The sequence below is a fragment of the Thalia democratica genome, chromosome 2, assembly GCF_965202585.1.
Source record: "Thalia democratica chromosome 2, ktThaDemo2.hap1.1, whole genome shotgun sequence".
NCBI lineage: Eukaryota > Metazoa > Chordata > Thaliacea > Salpida > Salpidae > Thalia > Thalia democratica.
In genome coordinates, this window is record NC_139166.1 from 64,785,727 (window position 1) to 64,807,400 (window position 21,674).

The 21,674-nt window shown below is 24.1% G+C and overlaps 3 protein-coding genes across 3 annotated transcripts in view; all 3 read right to left on the bottom strand.

The window, feature by feature from the left end:
* LOC145830125 (uncharacterized) overlaps nt 1–21,674 on the bottom strand; it is a 50,636-nt gene that overhangs the window by 2,510 nt on the left and 26,452 nt on the right. The window lies entirely within an intron of this gene.
* Nucleotides 19–11,414, bottom strand: LOC145830194 (prosaposin-like). The gene is made up of 19 exons (XM_082938107.1): nt 11,382–11,414; nt 11,227–11,319; nt 10,472–10,642; nt 9,911–10,003; nt 9,156–9,326; nt 7,967–8,059; nt 7,362–7,532; nt 6,086–6,178; nt 5,037–5,207; nt 4,532–4,627; nt 4,163–4,327; nt 3,859–3,957; nt 3,284–3,454; nt 2,424–2,519; nt 2,031–2,210; nt 1,321–1,416; nt 855–1,052; nt 516–617; nt 19–458 (listed from the first exon to the last, which is right to left on the bottom strand). Exons 1-19 carry the CDS (start codon nt 11,412–11,414, stop codon nt 228–230), a joined length of 2,523 nt encoding a protein of 840 aa, XP_082794233.1. The 3' UTR covers nt 19–227.
* On the bottom strand, nt 17,477–21,516 carry LOC145830195 (prosaposin-like). Its single transcript, XM_082938108.1, has 7 exons — nt 21,187–21,516; nt 20,869–20,955; nt 20,418–20,591; nt 19,942–20,037; nt 19,657–19,827; nt 18,791–18,883; nt 17,477–17,488 (listed from the first exon to the last, which is right to left on the bottom strand). The coding sequence occupies exons 1-7, from the start codon at nt 21,301–21,303 to the stop codon at nt 17,477–17,479; spliced, it is 750 nt and encodes a 249-aa protein (XP_082794234.1). The 5' UTR covers nt 21,304–21,516.

Sequence of the window (21,674 nt, forward strand, 5' to 3'; positions counted from 1 at the left end):
TAAAAACAGTGTATCATCTTTTTAACTTTATAAAGTTAGTTTTTACTTGGATAAAAAACAGTGAACTCATGCAAACTACTAATAAGTATACAAGCAATACTACTATTTACAACATGCATAAAACCGCTAAAACATTAGTGAAAAATTTCCTTTATTTCCAACTATACTGAATTTCCAACCTTTTTTCCTGAATTTTGTACAACTTTATAAAACTCAATAGTATCCAACTAGAACTTTACTACACTTCTAGAAGAAATAAACAGTATTTCTGCTACCTTTTCAAATCTGAGTTTGTCTGAGCACAAACCGATACCAGAACACAACTCATCAGGACTGAAAATTCCCGAGGTGAGAAATTTTATTATCTGTTCAGTGTACTCCTCAATGTAAGCTGAACACTCTGCAATGGGTCCTGGGATTTTCGGGCAAATCTGCTCTAATGCTTGCTCTATTTCTTTCTAAAAAATATTTTTTTAAAAACAACGCTGAAAACGAAGATTTAGCTATCTAAATACCTGAGTGGAATCTTCATCTAATGTTTTATCTAACTCCTGAGCTACAAACTGACATATCTCACACTCTGCTTGACTTTTTAGCATTTTCGGTTTCTTAGATACCTGTGAGAAGTTTCAGTTATATTTAGAAAAAAGTTTTTATATTACAACAACGATAAATTAAGTTTATCAGATACTGAATATTTTATAAGTTTTATAAAAAAATATAAATTTTTTTTGATAAATAATAAAAAAATAAAGTATATATTTTAAATTGAAAATATTTATAAAATCAAAGTACGTTATAAAGTACCGAAAACTTTTGATCAACAATTTTAAAAAAGAAACTAAAAATATCACTTGTAATTTGGGATGAAACTTTTTCCTGCTGAATGAGCAAAGAGCTAGTTCACCACACAGTGTTTCGGGTTGCAATTGTTCTTCTAATAATTTAATTATTTGAGGTGTAAACTGATCTACGAATTCATCGCATTCAGATCTAATTGAACTCGGTACACTAATGTTGCACACATTTTCTAATGCGTCTATTATTTCTTTCTGTATCAAAAATTTACAGTATAAGATGGGTAGAGTTTTAAGTTTTTTTTTACTACCCTTCAGTATTGTATATAAAGGTTTTTTGTAACTAGAAACAGTGGTTATCAAAAGTTTTATTTTATAACTTTTATGATTTGAACAAGATTGTTTGTGCCGATGAGATGTTAAAGCAAATATCATTTGCAAAATAAATTTTGTAAAAATAAATGTTAATGAAAAAGATTCAACATAACTATTTTAAAAAGCATTTATAATCTTTAATATCTACCTGGGTGGAATCTTCATCTAGTATTTGTTCTAAATCTTGAGCAACTAATTTACAAACTTCACACAAAGTGTCGTCATTTACTTTTTCTTTTATTACCTGTGACGAAATAATATATTTTAAACATTGTTTATACTGATAAAAATTGAGTAAAAACAAAAATTTATTTGAAGTAAGAAAGATAGGCTCAATTTAAAGTTAAGGAGAACATTTTAAGTATTAAAATCTTTAAGTGATCATTGAAGATATAGCACCAGGATTAATCAATAAACACCATAAATGACCACAAACTAGCCTGGAATTATGTACAAAGTTAAAATTATTGAAATTAAAATTTAGTTGCCGTTTTTAAGCGAAAAGTTACAATCTTACTGTAATTTAAGCTTGAGCGCTACAGAAAAAACTAAATATTGGTGTGAAATTTATCAATGAAAAAAAACAAAACTCTTTCTTCAAATCACACAAAAACACTACCTAGAAATGCATTTAAAGTTACGAATATTTTTAACTCTCAAAAATATGACATCTGAAATAGTAATGTGTAAACATTGTTAGAAACTTTTGAAACATATTAGTTAATTTTTCACATAAACATTTTATTAGCTTAATAAAATTTTTTTGTGAACTTAGACTCTTTTTTTAAGTTAATAGTACGTACTGTGAAATAACTAAGTTTACTAATACTGTTGCATTAAAAGTAGTAAAAAACATACTTTGTTTGATTTTAAGGTTGAGCAAAGACCAATTTGTTTGCATAAAGATTCAGGTTGTAATTTTTCTTCTAATAATTTAATTATTTGAGGTGTGTATTCTTCAATAAAATCATCACATTCAGATTTAATTGAACTTGGTAAAATATTACAAACATTTTCCAATGCTTCTTCTATTTCTTTCTATACAAAATAATAAACTTTATTACAAAAACAAATAATCGTATTTTTTAAAATAACTTTAGGTTTTTATACGAGCAGCTCTTAATCGTAAATTCAGTTAATATGAAGATTTATTATCATAAAACAAATAATACTAAAGACAAAGAATTTTTACATAAATACATACTAATCAAAAATAATTTTATTATAAATAATCAGAACTTAATAAACTACCTGAGTAGAATCTTCATCTAAAACTTGATCTAATTCAGTTGCAACTAATTTGCATATTTCACAACTTTCATCATCATTAAGTATTATTTTTGGTTTCTGTTAGAAAAGTGTTAAATCTACTTTAAAGAACTTTGGTTGAGTGGAAAAGTAGATGTTTAGAAAATTTATTTTTTGTTTCGCATAGAACTATTATACAACACTATTTCTTTCAACTATAATCATTGTACACTAAGTAAGTGGTAACAAAAATTAGTTGAAGTATTGAGAACACTTTAAACTAATTTTGAAATATAAATATACAATATGCAACTTTATAGAAATAACATCTGTATAATAAAAAACAGAGTTTATTTTTTTTTTCTTGAAATTTAACTTTTTAATTGCAACTGAGCTTAAAAAAATAGATATAAATTTATATTGTTTTGTATTTTTTATAAAAATAAAGCTTTTAAAGTAATTTTTGGGTTAAAAACTTAAAATTTATACAACGAAAAGTAGATTTTATCTTTAGATGTACTTTGTGTAAACCGACAGGCTAAAAAATAATAACTTATTTTTAATTGTTAATTAAAGTAATATTAAACACTTTCAAACAGAAACATTTTAAAAACCACATAGGAAGAACTAAAAGTTCTTGTGTTCTTAATATCAATTAATATTATCAATATCAAAACAAATTTTGTTTACCTAATATCATTTTGCATAAAAGAAGCTTAGGAAAATTGTAGTTTGCAACGGTAATAAAAAAATCAAAACAAATGTTGAAAGTTTATAATGTTTGCTTTGAAATGTAATCTTGTTACCAAAAATATTTACAAACATTTTATAAATTTTAGTTTGTTGTACTTTGATTTACTAACCTTAACAGATGAGCAAAGACCAATTTGTTTACACAAAGATTCAGGTTGTAATTTCTCTTCTAATAATTTAATTATTTGAGGCGTATATTCTTCAATAAAATCATCACATTCAGATTTAATTGAACTTGGTAAAATATTACAAACATTTTCTAGTGCTTCTTCTATTTCTTTCTATGAAAAAAAGAATATAAAAGCGTTAAAAGATATAAATATATGAAAACTAGTGTTAATAAAACATAATTTTAAGCATATTAAAGACTAAAAAAATAGATTCTTTTATAAAATATAATTTATAAGTTATCAATACAAAAAAATAAGTGTTATAGTGTATATTTTGAGTATAAAGCTTAATATTTATATTCACTATAAAATTGTCAAAAGGTCACGTTATAAAAACGGTCTTATTAGAAATGTTTTAAGTCGAAAAAAAAGTTATCAGAAAAACCAGAGTTTATTTGACCTAACTATAATAATAATGCATTAAAATACTACATATTAAAACTAAGTTTTCATAAACTAGCTCTCAAAACCGGTTTGTAACTTTTTATGACATAATCCTAACTATATTTAATTACTTGAGTAGAATCTTCATCCAAAACTTGATCTAACTCAGTTGCAACTAATTTGCATATTTCACAACTTTCATCGTCATTGACAATAATTTTTTTTGCAACCTGTAAAAAGTTATTATGTAAAAATATATCCATTATTTTTTTTTAAGTTTCTTAGAAGTTTAATACAAAACACTTTGTTAACTATTTATCATTAACAAAACCACCATATGTTGATCATAAATAACATTTTAGAAAACAAATACATTCAGCAGCATTAAAAAAAAAACAATTAAAATTAAATAAAAATAATTAAAGATAGTCTTACCTTGTTAGAAATGCAAACTGATATTTCTCCACACAATGTTTCAGGTTGTAATTGTTCTTCTAATAATTTAATTATTTGTGGTGTAAACTGCTCGATAAATTCATCACATTGTTGTTTTATTGGACTTTCATTACATACAGTTTCCAATGCTTGCTCTATTTCTTTCTGTATAAAAATATCATCAAGAAATATATTACAAAACGACAAAAATAAAATAAGTAAAATGTTTGTTTTTAAAGTACTCAAATAGATTTGTAACTATATTTCAGTCTTATAAACTACGTAAAAAATTGATGTAAACCGTAAACCTTTGTAAAAATTAAAGCAAAGCTCTAGATCGAATAACACAAAAACAAATTTTCAATATACCTCAGTCGAGTCTTCATCTAATATTTGTTCTAAATCTTGAGCAACTAACTTACATACTTCACATAAAGTGTCGTCATTCACTTTATTTTCTTTTATCTGTGACGTAATAATATACATAATTTATAATGATATGGTTTTTTAATCACCTTAATAAGATAAATTTATTGAAAAAAGAGTCTTAGTTATTAATTACAGAAAAAATTAGCAATTACATTAGTCAAAGCTTATGTAAACAAAACTTTAACAAGTAGGATTTTAATTTGTAATGATTTAAAAAAAATTCTTAGGCTTTAATATTTTAGACCAAAAAAAGTTTAATATATAATGAATTAAAAATACTATGCAAAACTTCAAAAAAGCAAAGAATTAATTAAAAAAATATTTTTCTAAAGCTGTTGTTTCAGCTTAACTAGTTTTAAGTTTATACAAATTTATTTTTACAAAATATCACCTTTGTGGGTGTACAGTTTTGAAATAAAGTTAGAAAAAGAACTTGTTTACTAACATTTACAGATGAGCAAAGACCAATTTGTTTACATAAAGATTCAGGTTGTAATTTTTCTTCTAATAATTTAATTATTTGAGGTGTATATTGTTCAATAAAATCATCACATTCAGATTTAATTGAACTTGGTAAAATATTACAAACATTTTCTAATGCTTCTTCTATTTCTTTCTATGGAAAAAAAAAAGAAAGTTTAAAATTTTTCAAACTATATGTAAGTTATGAGTTTAATAACTATTTTATTATTATTCTTACATATTTTATTGTGCAATATTATACTCAGGCATCAAAACCTGAGCCTGTTAAACAGGACAGATAAGAAAAAAAGTTTATATTCAACAAAAAATAAACATAAACAAAAAAATTAGTTAAATTTATTAAACATGTTACCATTATTATAAAATAGTCAACTATAAAATTTTAATTTTACATTGAAGTTTTTACATTGAAATTTAAGATTGTATTTATCTCCTAGTAGCGAATAATCGAATCTAAATGAAAAGAAAATTAAAAACCTAACTTAAAAGCGGAAATAGGTAACATAAAAAAGCATTTTATTTTAGACGGTAATAATGTGTGTTTTGTCTACGTTTTCATTTGCGTCCTTAAAGTTTTTTAAATGGGTATAAGTTGTTGTTAATATAATAAACAAGTCTGTACGTGAGAAAAAAAAATGTTTTCTATATGAAATAGACAACGTATTAAAAGTATGGGCATTCAACAGTCAGGCGGTGCGTTTGAAATACTTAAGAACATTTATTTATAAGATCTAGTCCGTTTTGTTAAGGTTTTAGTATGCGCTTATTAGTTATCAAACTGTATAATTGTGTTCATTTATTGTTCGTAGTTATGTGTTAGTTCTGCAGTGGTCATTTATTTTTGTGTTTTTAGCTAGTTAATGAATTATAAGTTTAATCTGACTTTATACTAATCTGTATGTTTCTTTACCCTATCACCCATAACCAGCCCTTTATACAGACATCTTTTTAAAAATGTTAACAATTGAAGGAAAAATTTAGATTATTTTGTAAAAAATATTGTTTACTTACCTGAGTAGAATCTTCGTCTAAAACCTGATCTAATTTAGTTGCAACTAATTTGCATATTTCACAACTTTCATCATCATTTAACCTTTCTGGCTTCTGTTAAAAACATTGTTTAAAACATTAAAGTAAGTTAAAATTTATTACTACTCAGGTAGTTTTTCAAAATAAAAAAGAAATAATTCAATGGCGTCATATAGAAATTCAAAGTCAATATTAAAGTTTTAAAAACACTACAATTACTGAAGCCATGTATATAGGTAGTCCTACTTCAAACTTAAAAATAACCTCAATTTTGCTTCGTACAACTTTAAACTTGAAATCAATTTAGAATTTTTATTGAGGTATAAAGTTTTTATTTTTTTTAAGGTTTATTTATCAGGGTTGCCACATGCTTTGAAATTTTTTCCAGGCTTTCTAAGTTTCTTTCAGGTTTTGAATATGCACGTTTTTTAATCTATTTTTAGTTTAAAGTTAATCTTAAGGTAAATAACTTTGTTATGAAAAATAACAACATTGAAAAGATACTGCAAAGCTACTTTAAATAAGATTTTTAATATAAAAAAAATTGATGATGGATTTTTTTATCTATTTGATAGATATTTTGTGTCAAATTGAAATTCTACTACTTAACATGTAAAAAATGTTTTAAATTCAGGTTTTTCCAGGGTTTTTAATGATTTTTGTTCAAAACTCCAGATTTTTTTTCAATATTTATCAAAATACAGGATTTTCCAAATATTTTTAGCCTAAATTTTTAAATTCCAGGTTCGAGATTTTGTGGCAACCCTGATTTATAAAAAAATATACTAAATAAAAAGTTTTAGTTTAACAATACATTTGGTAATAAATTAAAAAGTATTAGATGTATAGCGAAAACTTATAACTTTATAGAAAACTTCGATTTTGTTTGAAACGAAATAAATTATTCAATAAAAAATTAATGAAATAAAAAAAAAACCTAAATTTTACTTATCCTAGTAAAATACAAATCCTTTTATTGGAAAACAACATTTAAAAGCTAGAAATTATGGCCAAAAACCAAATTAAACAAACAAATTGTAAAATAATGATTCATAAAATTTTGTTCAACCTAAAAGTAATCAATTTTAATTAAGCATTTTTTTCTAAAAAAAAACTATTTCAAAACATAGTTGTACAAGTTAAATAGTTTTTTAGTTTAAAACACAGAAACTAGACAAATTTTACAGTGAAAATTCAATAGATAACCATAATATAATTAACTAAAAATATTTTTATACATTTTTTATACATAAATAACCTCAACAGATGAGCAAAGACCGATTTGTTTACATAAAGATTCAGGTTGTAATTTTTCTTCTAATAATTTAATTATTTGAGGTGTATATTCTTCAATAAAATCATCACATTCAGATTTAATTGAACTTGGTAAAATATTACAAACATTTTCCAATGCTTCTTCTATTTCTTTCTAATAAAAAAAATAGTACATAAAATTTAACAAATGTAACATGAAACGATAAATAGTTTTAGTTAAACTGATTTTTAAGCAGATTAGAGAACAGAAAATTTAAAAACTAACAAATTTTAATCAAATATAAACCTTAAGTTTTATGAAATTAATCAAAATTACACATCTAAAAAAATTATTTTATTGAATATATATATATTTATATATTTTTTGAATTTAGAGCTTAAAACTTATTTTGTCTATAACATTCAAAAGAGTATATATCATTAAATTATTCTATCAGGAAAACTATAATTAAAAAAACTTACCAAGAAAAACTAAATTTATTTGACTTATCTACAACAAAAATACATTAAAATACTATGTATTAACACTAACTTTTAAAAACTGGTCTAGTAACTTTTGTTACACAATCCTTATTTTTTTTTACTTACCTGAGTAGAATCTTCATCTAAAACTTGATCTAACTCAGTTGCAACTAATTTGCATATTTCACAACTTTCATCATCATTTAACCTTTCTGGCTTCTGTTAAAAACATTGTTTAATATATTAAAGTAAGTTAAAACTTATTACTACTGAGTTAGTTTTTTCCAAAAATAAGAAATAATTCAATTGCATCAAATAGAAATTCAAAGTCAATATTGAAGTGATAAAAAAACTACAATTATTGAAACCATGTATATAGGTAGTTCGAATTCAAACTTAAAATTAATCTCAATTTTGCATCATACAACTTTAAATTGGACTCAAGTTAGAATTTTTATAGAGGTATGAATATGTACAATTTTTATTTTTTTATAGTTTGTTTATCAGGGTTGCCACTGGTTTTTGATAAATTTTATCCAGGATTTAAAAATTCATTCCAGATTTTTGAAAGTACACGTTTTTGGGTCTATTTTTAGTTTAAAATTTAGTTTAAAATATAAAACTGTGTTAAGTAGTATAACAACATTAAAAAGATACTGTAAAACTACTTAAAATGTGTTTTTTATTGAAAATTTTTGATGATGAAAATTTCCTTAATCTATAAGATAGATTCTTCGTGTCAAATCAAAATTTGGTTATTTATCACGTAAAAACTGTTTTTTAGTCTAAATTTTCAAATTCCAGGTTTTGTGGCAACCCTGATTTATACAAAAAAAAAATTTACTAAATAAAAAAGTTATAGTTTAACAATACATTTGGTATGAAATTAAAACAATATTAGATATATGGTAAAAAGTTGCAACCTTATCGAAAGTATTGATTTCATTTGAAATGAAGCAAATTATTTAATAAAATTAATGTTTTTTAACAAAGCCACTTAAATTTTACTTACCCGTGTAAAATACAAAATCCTTTATCGGAAAACTACATTAAAAAGCTCGATATTAAGGCCGAAAACAAAATTAAACAAATAAATTGTAAAATGATTAATTATAAAACTTAGTTCAACCTTTTAAAAATCAAATTTAATTAAGCATTCTTTTTCTAAAAACTATTTTCAAAACATATCTGTAAAAGTTAAATGGTTTTGTAGTTGAAAACACAGAAATCCGATATATTTTAGAATAAAAAAGCAATAGATAACCATAATAAATTACAGAAAAACATTTTTAAATCTATTTAAAACATAATTAACCTTAACAGATGAGCAAAGACCAATTTGTTTACACAAAGATTCAGGTTGTAATTTTTCTTCTAATAATTTAATTATTTGAGGCGTATATTCTTCAATAAAATCATCACATTCAGATTTAATTGAACTTGGTAAAATATTACAAATATTTTTCAATGCTTCTTCTATTTCTTTCTATAAAAAAAAAGAGTATATAAGCTTTAACAAATGTAACATGAAAAGATAAATATTTTTAATTAAACCGAATTTTAAGCAGATTAAAGACCAGAAAACTTTAAATTTAATAATTTTAATCATATATAACCCTTAAGTTTTATGAAGTTTATCAAAATTAAATATTAAAAAACTAATTTTACAGTATATTTTTGAATTTAAAGCTTAAAACTTATTTTAACTACAACTTTATAATATGTTTTGGTTTTAAGAAAACAAATAGAGAGATCTCAACTGCTGGAGGAGAAGTAATATATTTATTCTTTCAAAAATTTATTTTACAAACTAAGTTTCGGTCAAAGACCTCTTCAGTGCTTAAATAAATCTTATTCAAATAGAATCTTTATGATTATGATTTAACTACAACTTTGTCAAAAGTAAGTATCATCAAACTATTTTTTTAGGAAAATTATAATTAAAAAAAAAGTTTTCAGAAAAATTAGTTTATTTGACTAAACGATAACAATAATAGATTTAAATAATATGTATTAACACTAACTTTTGAAAACTGGTTTTTAAGTTATATTTATACATTCTTTACTTACCTGAGTAGAGTCTTCATCTAAAACTTGATCTAATTCAGTTGCAACTAATTTGCATATTTCACAACTTTCATCATCATTCACAACTTCAATTGCCTGAAAAGAAAGGTACACATAAAAAAAAGATTCAAATCATAAAAATTAAAAAAACTCTTTACTCTTTCTTTGAAAACAAGAGTTTTGGAGTTCATAAAAGATGTAATTAAACAAGATAAGTTGAAACTTAAAATATCAGTTTCTAGACAACCTTACAAAACAAACTATAAGTTGGGTATTTAGACTAAAAACTAGTTTAAAATATAAAGCATTTAGCATTACAACTTTAATTAATAAATTATAATTTTTTCATTGTTTTTTAAACTTTAAACAGTTTTACAACAAGATCATTTTAAAGCTAAGTTTAAAATAAAAATAATAGTTTCTAGACAAAATATAAATTTACTAAATTTAGTTTTAAACAAATATAATTAACTGTGAATTTAAGTTCAGTTGTTAAAAAATAAATCAAAAGCAAAAAAAAAGTGTATAAAACATTAAAATTAACATATGCTACAAAAGTCTAACCTTCACAGATAAACAAAGACCAATTTGTTTACATAAAGATTCAGGTTGTAATTTTTCTTCTAATAATTTAATTATTTGAGGTGTATATTCTTCAATAAAATCATCACATTCAGACTTAATTGAACTTGGTAAAATATTACAAACATTTTTCAATGCTTCTTCTATTTCTTTCTATAAAAAAAAAGAGTATATAAGCTTTAACAAATGTAACATGAAAAGATAAATATTTTTAATTAAACCGAATTTTAAGCAGATTAAAGACCAGAAAACTTTAAATTTAATAATTTTAATCATATATAACCCTTAAGTTTTATGAAGTTTATCAAAATTAAATATTAAAAAACTAATTTTACAGTATATTTTTGAATTTAAAGCTTAAAACTTATTTTAACTACAACTTTATAATATGTTTTGGTTTTAAGAAAACAAATAGAGAGATCTCAACTGCTGGAGGAGAAGTAATATATTTATTCTTTCAAAAATTTATTTTACAAACTAAGTTTCGGTCAAAGACCTCTTCAGTGCTTAAATAAATCTTATTCAAATAGAATCTTTATGATTATGATTTAACTACAACTTTGTCAAAAGTAAGTATCATCAAACTATTTTTTTAGGAAAATTATAATTAAAAAAAAAGTTTTCAGAAAAATTAGTTTATTTGACTAAACGATAACAATAATAGATTTAAATAATATGTATTAACACTAACTTTTGAAAACTGGTTTTTAAGTTATATTTATACATTCTTTACTTACCTGAGTAGAGTCTTCATCTAAAACTTGATCTAATTCAGTTGCAACTAATTTGCATATTTCACAACTTTCATCATCATTCACAACTTCAATTGCCTGAAAAGAAAGGTACACATAAAAAAAAGATTCAAATCATAAAAATTAAAAAAACTCTTTACTCTTTCTTTGAAAACAAGAGTTTTGGAGTTCATAAAAGATGTAATTAAACAAGATAAGTTGAAACTTAAAATATCAGTTTCTAGACAACCTTACAAAACAAACTATAAGTTGGGTATTTAAACTAAAAACTAGTTTAAAATATAAAGCATTTAGCATTACAACTTTAATTAATAAATTATAATTTTTTCATTGTTTTTTAAACTTTAAACAGTTTTACAACAAGATCATTTTAAAGCTAAGTTTAAAATAAAAATAATAGTTTCTAGACAAAATATAAATTTACTAAATTTAGTTTTAAACAAATATAATTAACTGTGAATTTAAGTTCAGTTGTTAAAAAATAAATCAAAAGCAAAAAAAAAGTGTATAAAACATTAAAATTAACATATGCTACAAAAGTCTAACCTTCACAGATAAACAAAGACCAATTTGTTTACATAAAGATTCAGGTTGTAATTTTTCTTCTAATAATTTAATTATTTGAGGTGTATATTCTTCAATAAAATCATCACATTCAGATTTAATTGAACTTGGTAAAATATTACAAACATTTTCTAATGCTTCTTCTATTTCTTTCTATGAAAAAAAAAACAGTATACAAACTTATGCTAAAAATACAGAACTTTTAGCAGGTTAGAGACTAGAAAGTTTTAAATGTAACTATTTCGTTATCAAACACAATTATTTAATTAAAAAAATTAGTAAAAGAAACACCTGAAAAAACCGATTAAAAAATATATTTCAAATGTAAAGCTTTATAATTATTTTAACTATAAGATTGTCATAAGTTAATATTAAAAAAATAATATCAGAAAAAACCAGAGTTTACCTGACTTAATATAATAATAAAACATTAAAATAATACATACTAGCTTCTAACAAACTATTTACGCAAAACTAGTCTGTAAATTTTTATTATATATTCCAAATTTTATTACTATTTACCTGAGTAGAATCTTCGTCTAAAACTTGATCTAATTCAGTTGCAACTAATTTGCATATTTCACAACTTTCATCATAATCGACAATTGATATTTTTGCAACCTGTAAAAAGCTAGCTACTATTGTTTTTTTTCTATGATTTTATAATGCAGTGCTAAATATTTTATACTAGTAGTAAAAGTAGGTGTTTTTAAACAACGTAGTTAAGCGTTTACCATAAACGTAATCTTTATATGTCGTCTATAAACAGTAACATGTTGCAGTCTTATGTATAAATAAAAAGATGATCAAAGGCTAGTTTTTTTTTTCTTAAATTACCCTAACATAATACAAATATAAAATGAGTATGTTTTTATATTTTGCGCTAAAGCTGTTTGATTAAAATATATTAGTTATTGCCGAGAAAATATAACTAGAAAAACAATATATACAGAAAAAGACTTACCTTATTAGAAATGCAAACTGATATTTCTCCACACAAAGATTCGGGTTGCAATTTTTCTTTTAATGTTGCTATTATTTCCAGTGCAAATTGATCAACAAATAAATCACATTCTTGTTTTATTGGACTTTCGTTACACACAGTTTCTAATGCTTGCTCTATTTCTTTCTGTAAATTAAAAACACTACTTTGCATAGCATTCAACATAATAAATTAAAAATTTTGCATTTCTTACAGCAAAAATACTTTATACCAGTCATTAAAAAACTATTACTTAATATGTAATTTTTAAAAGACCTGTTAACTAAAAGAAATAATTTGTAACAAACAACAAATAAAATTTATACAGAGTATTAAAACACATAATAAAGTTAGCATTACCTCAGTAGAATCTTCATCTAATACACTTTCTAAAACTTGAGCTACTACTTCACAAACTATACATAAAGTGTCGTCATCAGCTGATAAACGGGCTACCTGTGACGTAATAATATCGTTATTCAGTTGCATGTTTTGTATTACTTCTTAAGAACAAAAAAAAAAAAACAATTGAAAAAAAGGAAGTAAAATAGTTGAGTTCATACAAAACATGACAAATAAACATAAAAGAATAAAAAACGTTTTTACATACTTTTTCAATTAAATTTTTATGTAGGCACACACTCCAAAATAAAATTTGATTAAAAAAAAGACTTGTTTCCTAACCTTCACAGTTGAGCAAAGACCAATTTGTTTACATAAAGATTCAGGTTGTAATTTTTCTTCTAATAATTTAATTATTTGAGGAGTATATTCTTCAATAAAATCATCACATTCAGATTTAATTGAACTTGGTAAAATATTGCAAACATTTTCCAATGCTTCTTCTATTTCTTTCTAAATAAAAAATAAGAAAATTTAAAACCAAAACATATGTCATTAGTCAAGTAAAAAGCATTAGTAGTCTAAAATAACGTAATTCAAATTAAATCTATTGTTTTTTATCAAAGTTAGTACTGAATGAAAACAAAAAAAAACCTCAAGATCGAACAAACAACAAAAAAACTCTAGGCTCATTAACTAATTAGATCCAAAAATGTAAATTTCAACTGTAGTTAATTGTATAAAAAAGTTAATTACTCTAAAAACATATTCATATACATGTAACTGAAGTTTATTTATATTATTGGACTCGTAAATTTTGAATTAAAAATATTTTTCAGAATAAAAAATTAAATTTCTTTTGCAGTTAAAAAAGAAGACATGACGTTTCTATTAAAAAAATCATTAAATACTTTAATAATAATTAAAATTCTCTTTTAAAGGTTTTATATTTATAGTCAAAAACAAAATATCAACCTGAGTAGAATCTTCATCTAAGACTTGATCTAACTCAGTTGCAACTAGTTTGCATATTTCACAACTTTCATCATCATTTAAATTAGCTGGTTTCTGTAAAATCTATAAGTTAAGTGCTGAAATAGTTTAACGTATATCAAAGAACTAGAATTGTAGCATTCAGGCATCGAACATAAATTCAAAAAGAAAAAATATATCTAGTGTGTCAGTAATTTTTATGATGAGGAGTTTTAAATTTTAATGCCAGCCGTAGACCAGGGTTTCTCAAAGTAAACCGTTACAGAAAACTATGGGGCCACAAGCTGTAAAAGGGGAGCCACAGGGCTTTAAAACTTTCATTAGATATTCCGGAGTTAATGATGAAATAAAAAGGTCTAAGTCATTTTTAATGGCAGTTTTTGAAAAATATTGTCGGAGGGGACCTTAGCTTTTTAAATTTCCTTAAAGGGGGGCCTTTTGAAAAATGTTTCGGAAAACTTGCTGTAGACTCTTTTCAGCTACATATTCTAAAAGCTTTATTTATAGTTAATACGATCGCTATAATCTAGTTTATGTAAACGGAAATTTTTTCACTCGTCTAAAAGTTTTAAAAGAACTTTGTCACATATAAAACTGTATTTTAAGAGAAAAGTTAAAATAATCATTTTAAGAAAATATTTGGATCATAACTAACCTTAACAGATGAGCAAAGACCAATTTGTTTACATAAAGACTCAGGTTGTAATTTTTCTTCTAATAATTTAATTATTTGAGGTGTATATTCTTCAATAAAATCATCACATTCAGATTTAATTGAACTTGGTAAAATATTACAAACATTTTCCAATGCTTCTTCTATTTCTTTCTAAAAAATAACAGTAGTTTTTAATTAATGTGTTTAAATATTATACAACTAAACATGATTTCAGTTTTCAGATTCAAATAGTACAACATATAAAATTTATAGCTTTAAGTGAACTTAACAAAAAACTACGATATCATTTTTAAAGAGTAGTAGAGGAATTTAAATTTGAAACAATTTACCTGAGTAGAATCTTCATCTAAAACTTGGTCTAATTCAGTTGCAACTAATTTGCATATTTCACAACTTTCATCATCATTGAAAATAACTGGTTTCTGTTGAAGAAAACCAAAAGGTTTATTTATCATAAGATTGTAGGTAAAATTATGCAGTATAAGAAAAATTATGTAGATACTTCGGCGTAAAAAAAAAAACTATGTATTGACTGTATGTTTATATTATTTTAAATTTTTTTATAATAGTAAAAATTGACAAGTTTAATTGTACGTGAAGGATGTAAGTAACAGCAAACTAATAAGTAAATTTTGGCTGTCTTCCACTATCAGTGACATCTTATAGCATTTTAAAACTAACAAATTTTATTCTAAATAATAGAATACTGATATATGCAGCAACCATGAAACCTTATACTTGTACAAAAACTACATTTTCGTTTTTTAAACAAAAACGTTTATCAGAAGAAAAATAAAAATATTTCTTTAAAAAACAGCTGAAACTTATTTATAAATACCTCAACAGATGAGCAAAGACCAATTTGTTTACATAAAGATTCAGGTTGTAATTTTTCTTCTAATAATTTAATTATTTGAGGTGTGTATTCTTCAATAAAATCATCACATTCAGATTTAATTGAACTTGGTAAAATATTGCAAACATTTTCCAATGCTTCTTCTATTTCTTTCTATGGAAATCAATAAACTTTAATACAAAAAAAAAAGTTTAAATATAAAACACAATACATACATAAAGTACTAGTTAATTAATATGATTATATAAAAAAGTGATAAAAACAAATTATACAGTAATCTTCCTTTATTTTACCAACATATGTTTCTGTGTGTCAACGAATCAACACACTTCAACTGGGTTCTGTAAAAAAATAATTACTGTAATGAGAGAATAGAAGCATAGAATAAAGTAGGTGTTTTCATTAAAATATGATATTTTCTACAGATAATAGTTATTAACAGGTAAAATACTTAATATTAAATCCGACTGTTAGAAAACTATATAATATTCGTGATTATTAAGTCTAAAATAAGTAAAGTAAGCTAAATTACACAACAAAACAACAAGTTATAATATAAACAAACAACTTACGTTAATGGGAAAGATAACTGATTCAAAATTTATTGTTGTTAACTAATGAAAAATACATTCATTGCAACTAATAATTACGTCGCAATGTAAACGAGGGTATTTAAACTATTTAATTTGTATTGCAAAGAACATTAGTTTAGTTTTTATGTAATCTATTTTGAACAAAAATAAAACATTAACCATCAGATAGTGAATCAATAAAATTTAATAAAACTTAACGACGGTGAAGGCAAAAAAAGTCACAGAAACTCGATGTAACATGTATATTATATATTGAATGTTTGTAACGATTGAATCAAAGTTATATAGAATTAGGAAGCAGATTTAGTTCAAATGTAAAAATGAAAAATTAAACTTTAAGAAAAACCAAAACACAAAAAAACAAAATTGTTATTGGGCTTACAATAGTTTTATAACAGTCGGATTTAATATTAAGTATTTTACCTATTAATAACTATTATCTGTAGAAAATATCTTATTTTAATGAAAACATGTATCTTACTTTATTCTATGCTTTTATTCTCTCATTACAGTAATTACTTTTTTACAGAACCCAGTTGAAGTGTGTTGATTCGTTGACACACAGAAACATATGTTGGTAGAATAAAGGAAGATTACTGTATAATTTGTTTTTATTTATATTCCAGTGAAGTTACTTCACTAGGATCTTTTGTTAGCAAACAATTAAAACTATATTTTGAACAGTTATATAAAAAAGTGTATAGTTAAAAAAATAACTTAATACTATACAAGTTTTAAAAAGCAAAATGTGTTAATTTTTTATATGGTGATTATTATTTAGTTGCAAACTTTTCATATGAGTACTGTGATAATTTTAAATTAGATTCAACAAAAAACATTTTTTCTTATTTAATTTTTTTATGTTAGTTTTATCAACTGTTATTTTAGTTTTTAAAAAGAAATATATAAACTTTTTTCACAGTGAATGTAAATATTTGTTTATTGAACGATTAAAAAATAATAACAAATTTACCTGAGTAGAATCTTCATCTAAAACTTGATCTAATTCAGTTGCAACTAATTTGCATATTTCACAACTTTCATCATCATTTACAATAACTGGTTTCTGTAAAAATTAAAAAATAAGGATGTTTTAGTTTTTAAAATTTATTAGAAAAATAAAATTTTTCTACTAATAATTTCAACAAACCATATAGCTAATGAAAGTCAACGAAAAAGTAATACAACATTTATTATAAAGAATCAGACTAGAAACTTATCAAGTGGTCTTAATTTTTTACCTAAATCAAAGAATTATATTGAATTCGAAAAAAAAGTATTTTAAAAGACTTTACTATTTATAATTAATAAGTTTTATACGTTTGTTATAACTGAAACACTTACAAGAAAACAATGATCTCTATTTTACCATGAAGAAAAATACATGTATGAATGAAGCATTGTTAATTTCAAAAATTAGATATTTGCTTGTTAAAAAGAATCTTTACAAGATGCTAAATCAGTTTAATATTTCACACATATTTTTGATTGTTGAAGAAACAATAAGAGATCTCTATTTTGTAAGGAAAACAGATATGCTATATATTTTTCAAATCTGCAAACAACGTTTCGCTCAATGAGCTCGTCAATGCTTAAAAAAAACTATAAATTATAAAAAGTTTATTTAAAAGCAATGGAAAATGATTTGTTACTAAAGGAATTACTCGGAACAATGAGAAAAAAATAGCAATACTATAATATAGTTATGTTTTCTCTTAAAATTTTAACTATTTGCTCAAGTAACAACCCATGTTTTTGACGAGCTCTTTTAGCAAAATATTGTTTTTAGAACAAAACTTTAAAAAATAAATAGTATGATTAGTTTTTAGGTAAGCTAAAGAAAATCGAGCTTTGAAACACTAAGTCTATAAATATAAAGAAAGTAAAATATAAGACTGTAATATGCAATAATTATACTTTTCCCTAGTTTTAAAACTATAATGATAATTAAAGTTTTCGATACTTTAGTTAAATATGGTGTTTGTAGCTTTTTATACTATACTTTTTGAAAATAAAAACGTTTCTACAAACTATAGAGCTTATATTTTTTTCTAAAGAAAATATGAACATAATTTGTCGGTTCTATAAGTACTTGCTCTAGAAAAGCATTGCTTTTTCTGAAAAAGTTTTAACAACATCCGTGTAAAATTTTTGAAAAACAATGACCTTAACAGTTGAGCAAAGACCAATTTGTTTACATAAAGATTCAGGTTGTAATTTTTCTTCTAATAATTTAATTATTTGAGGTGTATATTCATCAATAAAATCATCACATTCAGATTTAATTGAACTTGGTAAAATATTGCAAACATTTTTCAATGCTTCTTCTATTTCTTTCTGTATAAGATCAAAAACTATTAAGAATTAATTTAATTTAACTACTACTGATTTTATAATAATTATTTAGTATTTAACAACTATTTTAGTTATAATATAACAAACATCGCCTTTAAAAATTAGGACTAAAGTGAATCTTTCTAAGAAATCCATTTATAATTTTTAAGGAATATTGAAAAATTATGTAAATTGAAATAAGAATTTACCTGAGTAGAATCTTCATCTAAAACTTGATCTAATTCAGTTGCAACTAATTTACATATTTCACAACTTTCATCATCATTTACAATTTCATTTGCCTGAAAAATGTATAATATATTGACTTTTTGAACCAATAAAAAAACAGGACTTTTATTTGCCTGTATGTATGAGTTTACATTTAAGTATTCAAAAATATTAGAAGGCAACGTTAAAAGTCCAAAAAGAGTTGTTCTAGTTCAAAAAAAATACTTAAAAACTTTAAAAACTAATAAAAATTTCTGACAAACGAATCCATAAAAACTAATAAAATAGATACATAGACAAAAAACTAGTGGGCCAAAAATTTTGTTATGCAAAATTCTATTTAAAAACACATACACTTATTTAATAACTTTTTTTCACTACAGTTTTACGTTAAAGCTAATGAACTGTCGCCAAGCAAAAATAAGTTCACAGTTAATTTAAATAGGAAACGAGTAAGTGTCAAAAATGCATGAAATAATTATTTTGCAGAGAAGATCAAATAAGCAACAACGTGCAAAATTGACACTCGGTGCATAAATGATGATTCGTGCATTTTCGATCTGATCCATTAGAAATTAAAGTAGACTATCAAAATAAAGAATAAGTTCAACGTCAGTTTTCAAAGCTTAACTGCATTAAAAATTTTTCTATTAAAATACGGCTTTAAGAACTTGTGAAATATTTCAAGTGCTGTAAAATTTCTAAATACATATTTGAATGAAATAAATATAGTTTTGTTAAAATGACAAATTGTAAACTAGAGTTAACTTCAACTTTTAAACTATGTATCAAGAATATTAAAAATATAATGATTATGTTTTCAGTTACTTATTCTAAAATGTCTAACCTTAACAGATGAACAAAGACCAATTTGTTTGCATAATGATTCAGGTTGTAATTTTTCTTCTAATAATTTAATTATTTGAGGTGTATATTCATCAATAAAATCATCACATTCAGATTTAATTGAACTTGGTAAAATATTACAAACATTTTCCAATGCTTGTTCTATTTCTTTCTATAAAAAAATAAAAAATACATTTATGCACAGTATACAACAAATTTTCAATTCATTAACATTTCAAAACATGTTTTATTTTTTAATCAAAAAATCCTAACTATAATAACTTACCTGAGTAGAATCTTCGTCCAAAACTTGATCTAATTCAGTTGCAACTAGTTTGCATATTTCACAACTTTCATCATCATTTACAATTATTTTTGGTTTCTGTAAAATGAAGTTTATATAAATTAAAGAAACTAACAACTGCAGAAAAAAACTTTTGTGTTTTAGAAAGCTTGGTTAAAAAGCTGTACAGAAAACTAAATAAAAACAACAAAAGTAGCAATTATTTATGAGTTTCATAGCTTTAACAACAAAACCTTAACAAGGCAAAACTAAAAAAAGATTATTTGAAATAATTTAGACTATTTAAAATATAAAAACTTATCTTAAGGCGGAATTAACAAACTTATAAAACTTTTATAAACATAAAAAATAAATCTGAGCTTAACCAAAAATTGTGTAAGAATTTGAATAAATTGATTGAATTCAAATACCCATTAGACTTAGGTACAAAGATAAAAACAATAGCGATTCAAACCAACCTTCAACATGTCAGCGCACTGTCCAATTTCCTTGCAAACGGTGTCGGGGGTGAGCTCGCCCAGCAAGTACTCTATTATCTGCGGAGCGTACATCTGTATGAAGGACCTGCACTCTTCTTGCTCGTCCGATGGGAGCTGATCGCACGACTGCTCCAACGCTTGCTCTATCTCTTTCTGTTTTTTGTGAAAAATGGTAAAAGGTCATGTAGGTTTCACGAAGAGTATCAATTTTTAATTAAAAACCGCTCCATTGCTGACTCATCTCGAAACTTGTTTTTTTTTGTTACTCAATTCAGAAGCATTCAACTTAGTGCTAAGATAAAAAGTCGGCGCGATATGTTTACTACGTTAATACAAGTAGACAATAAAAAAACTTCTGTTATAAAAATTGTAAGTTATTTATGAAGTCTGAAACTTTAAACATTCATTTACTACAAATTAAAACTCTAACCTTGGTAGAATCTTCATTCAAAACCTTATCCAGTTCTCCAGCAATGTACTTACAAAGTTCACATTGAATATCTCTGGTTGCAGATACCTGATAATAATAGTCAATATTTTTACACTTATTTTCTTAAAATCAATTGGTTTAGTTACATAAATTAATGTATTCAGTTGGTATAATCGTTTAAATGCATCAATAGAAATAAATGCAAAAAATAAGACTTCTTTGTCAAAACCACTAACGACTTCAAAATGCGTTAACTTTTCTTTGCACTCTTACTTTTATTTTAAATAGATATAAAAAACAAACAAACAAATTTTAAACCTTCAACTTATCTTTGCACAGTCCAACGTAAGCGCACACATCAGAGGGGTGCACCTTGTTAACCAATGCCTCGACAATCTCAGCGGTGTACCCGTTTATACTTTCAACACACTCCATTTTGAGATCACCTTGCACTAGGTCGCACACTTTTTCAAGAGCTTGTATGATTTCCTCCTATGTTCTCAGTAGTGTTTATGTTTGTTGTTTGGTTTTTAGGTCGCCACACATGATTTTGTTTGAATTACTCAGTAGTTTTTTCATTGCTAAGTATCAAGTAAAAACTGCTCACTTTCAAAATAGCAATTAAGATTTTCAGTGTTTGTAAACAGTTTGTCTGTTACTAATTACATTTTAATCATGATTGCCACAACTTTTTTGTTTTTGCTTATTGCTCTGATTTTTTTTGCAAATTAAAAACTGCTTACTTAAAAAAGGAACATTACTGTTAATTATGATCTTAATAACAGTTTGTCTGTTACACTTTGTTT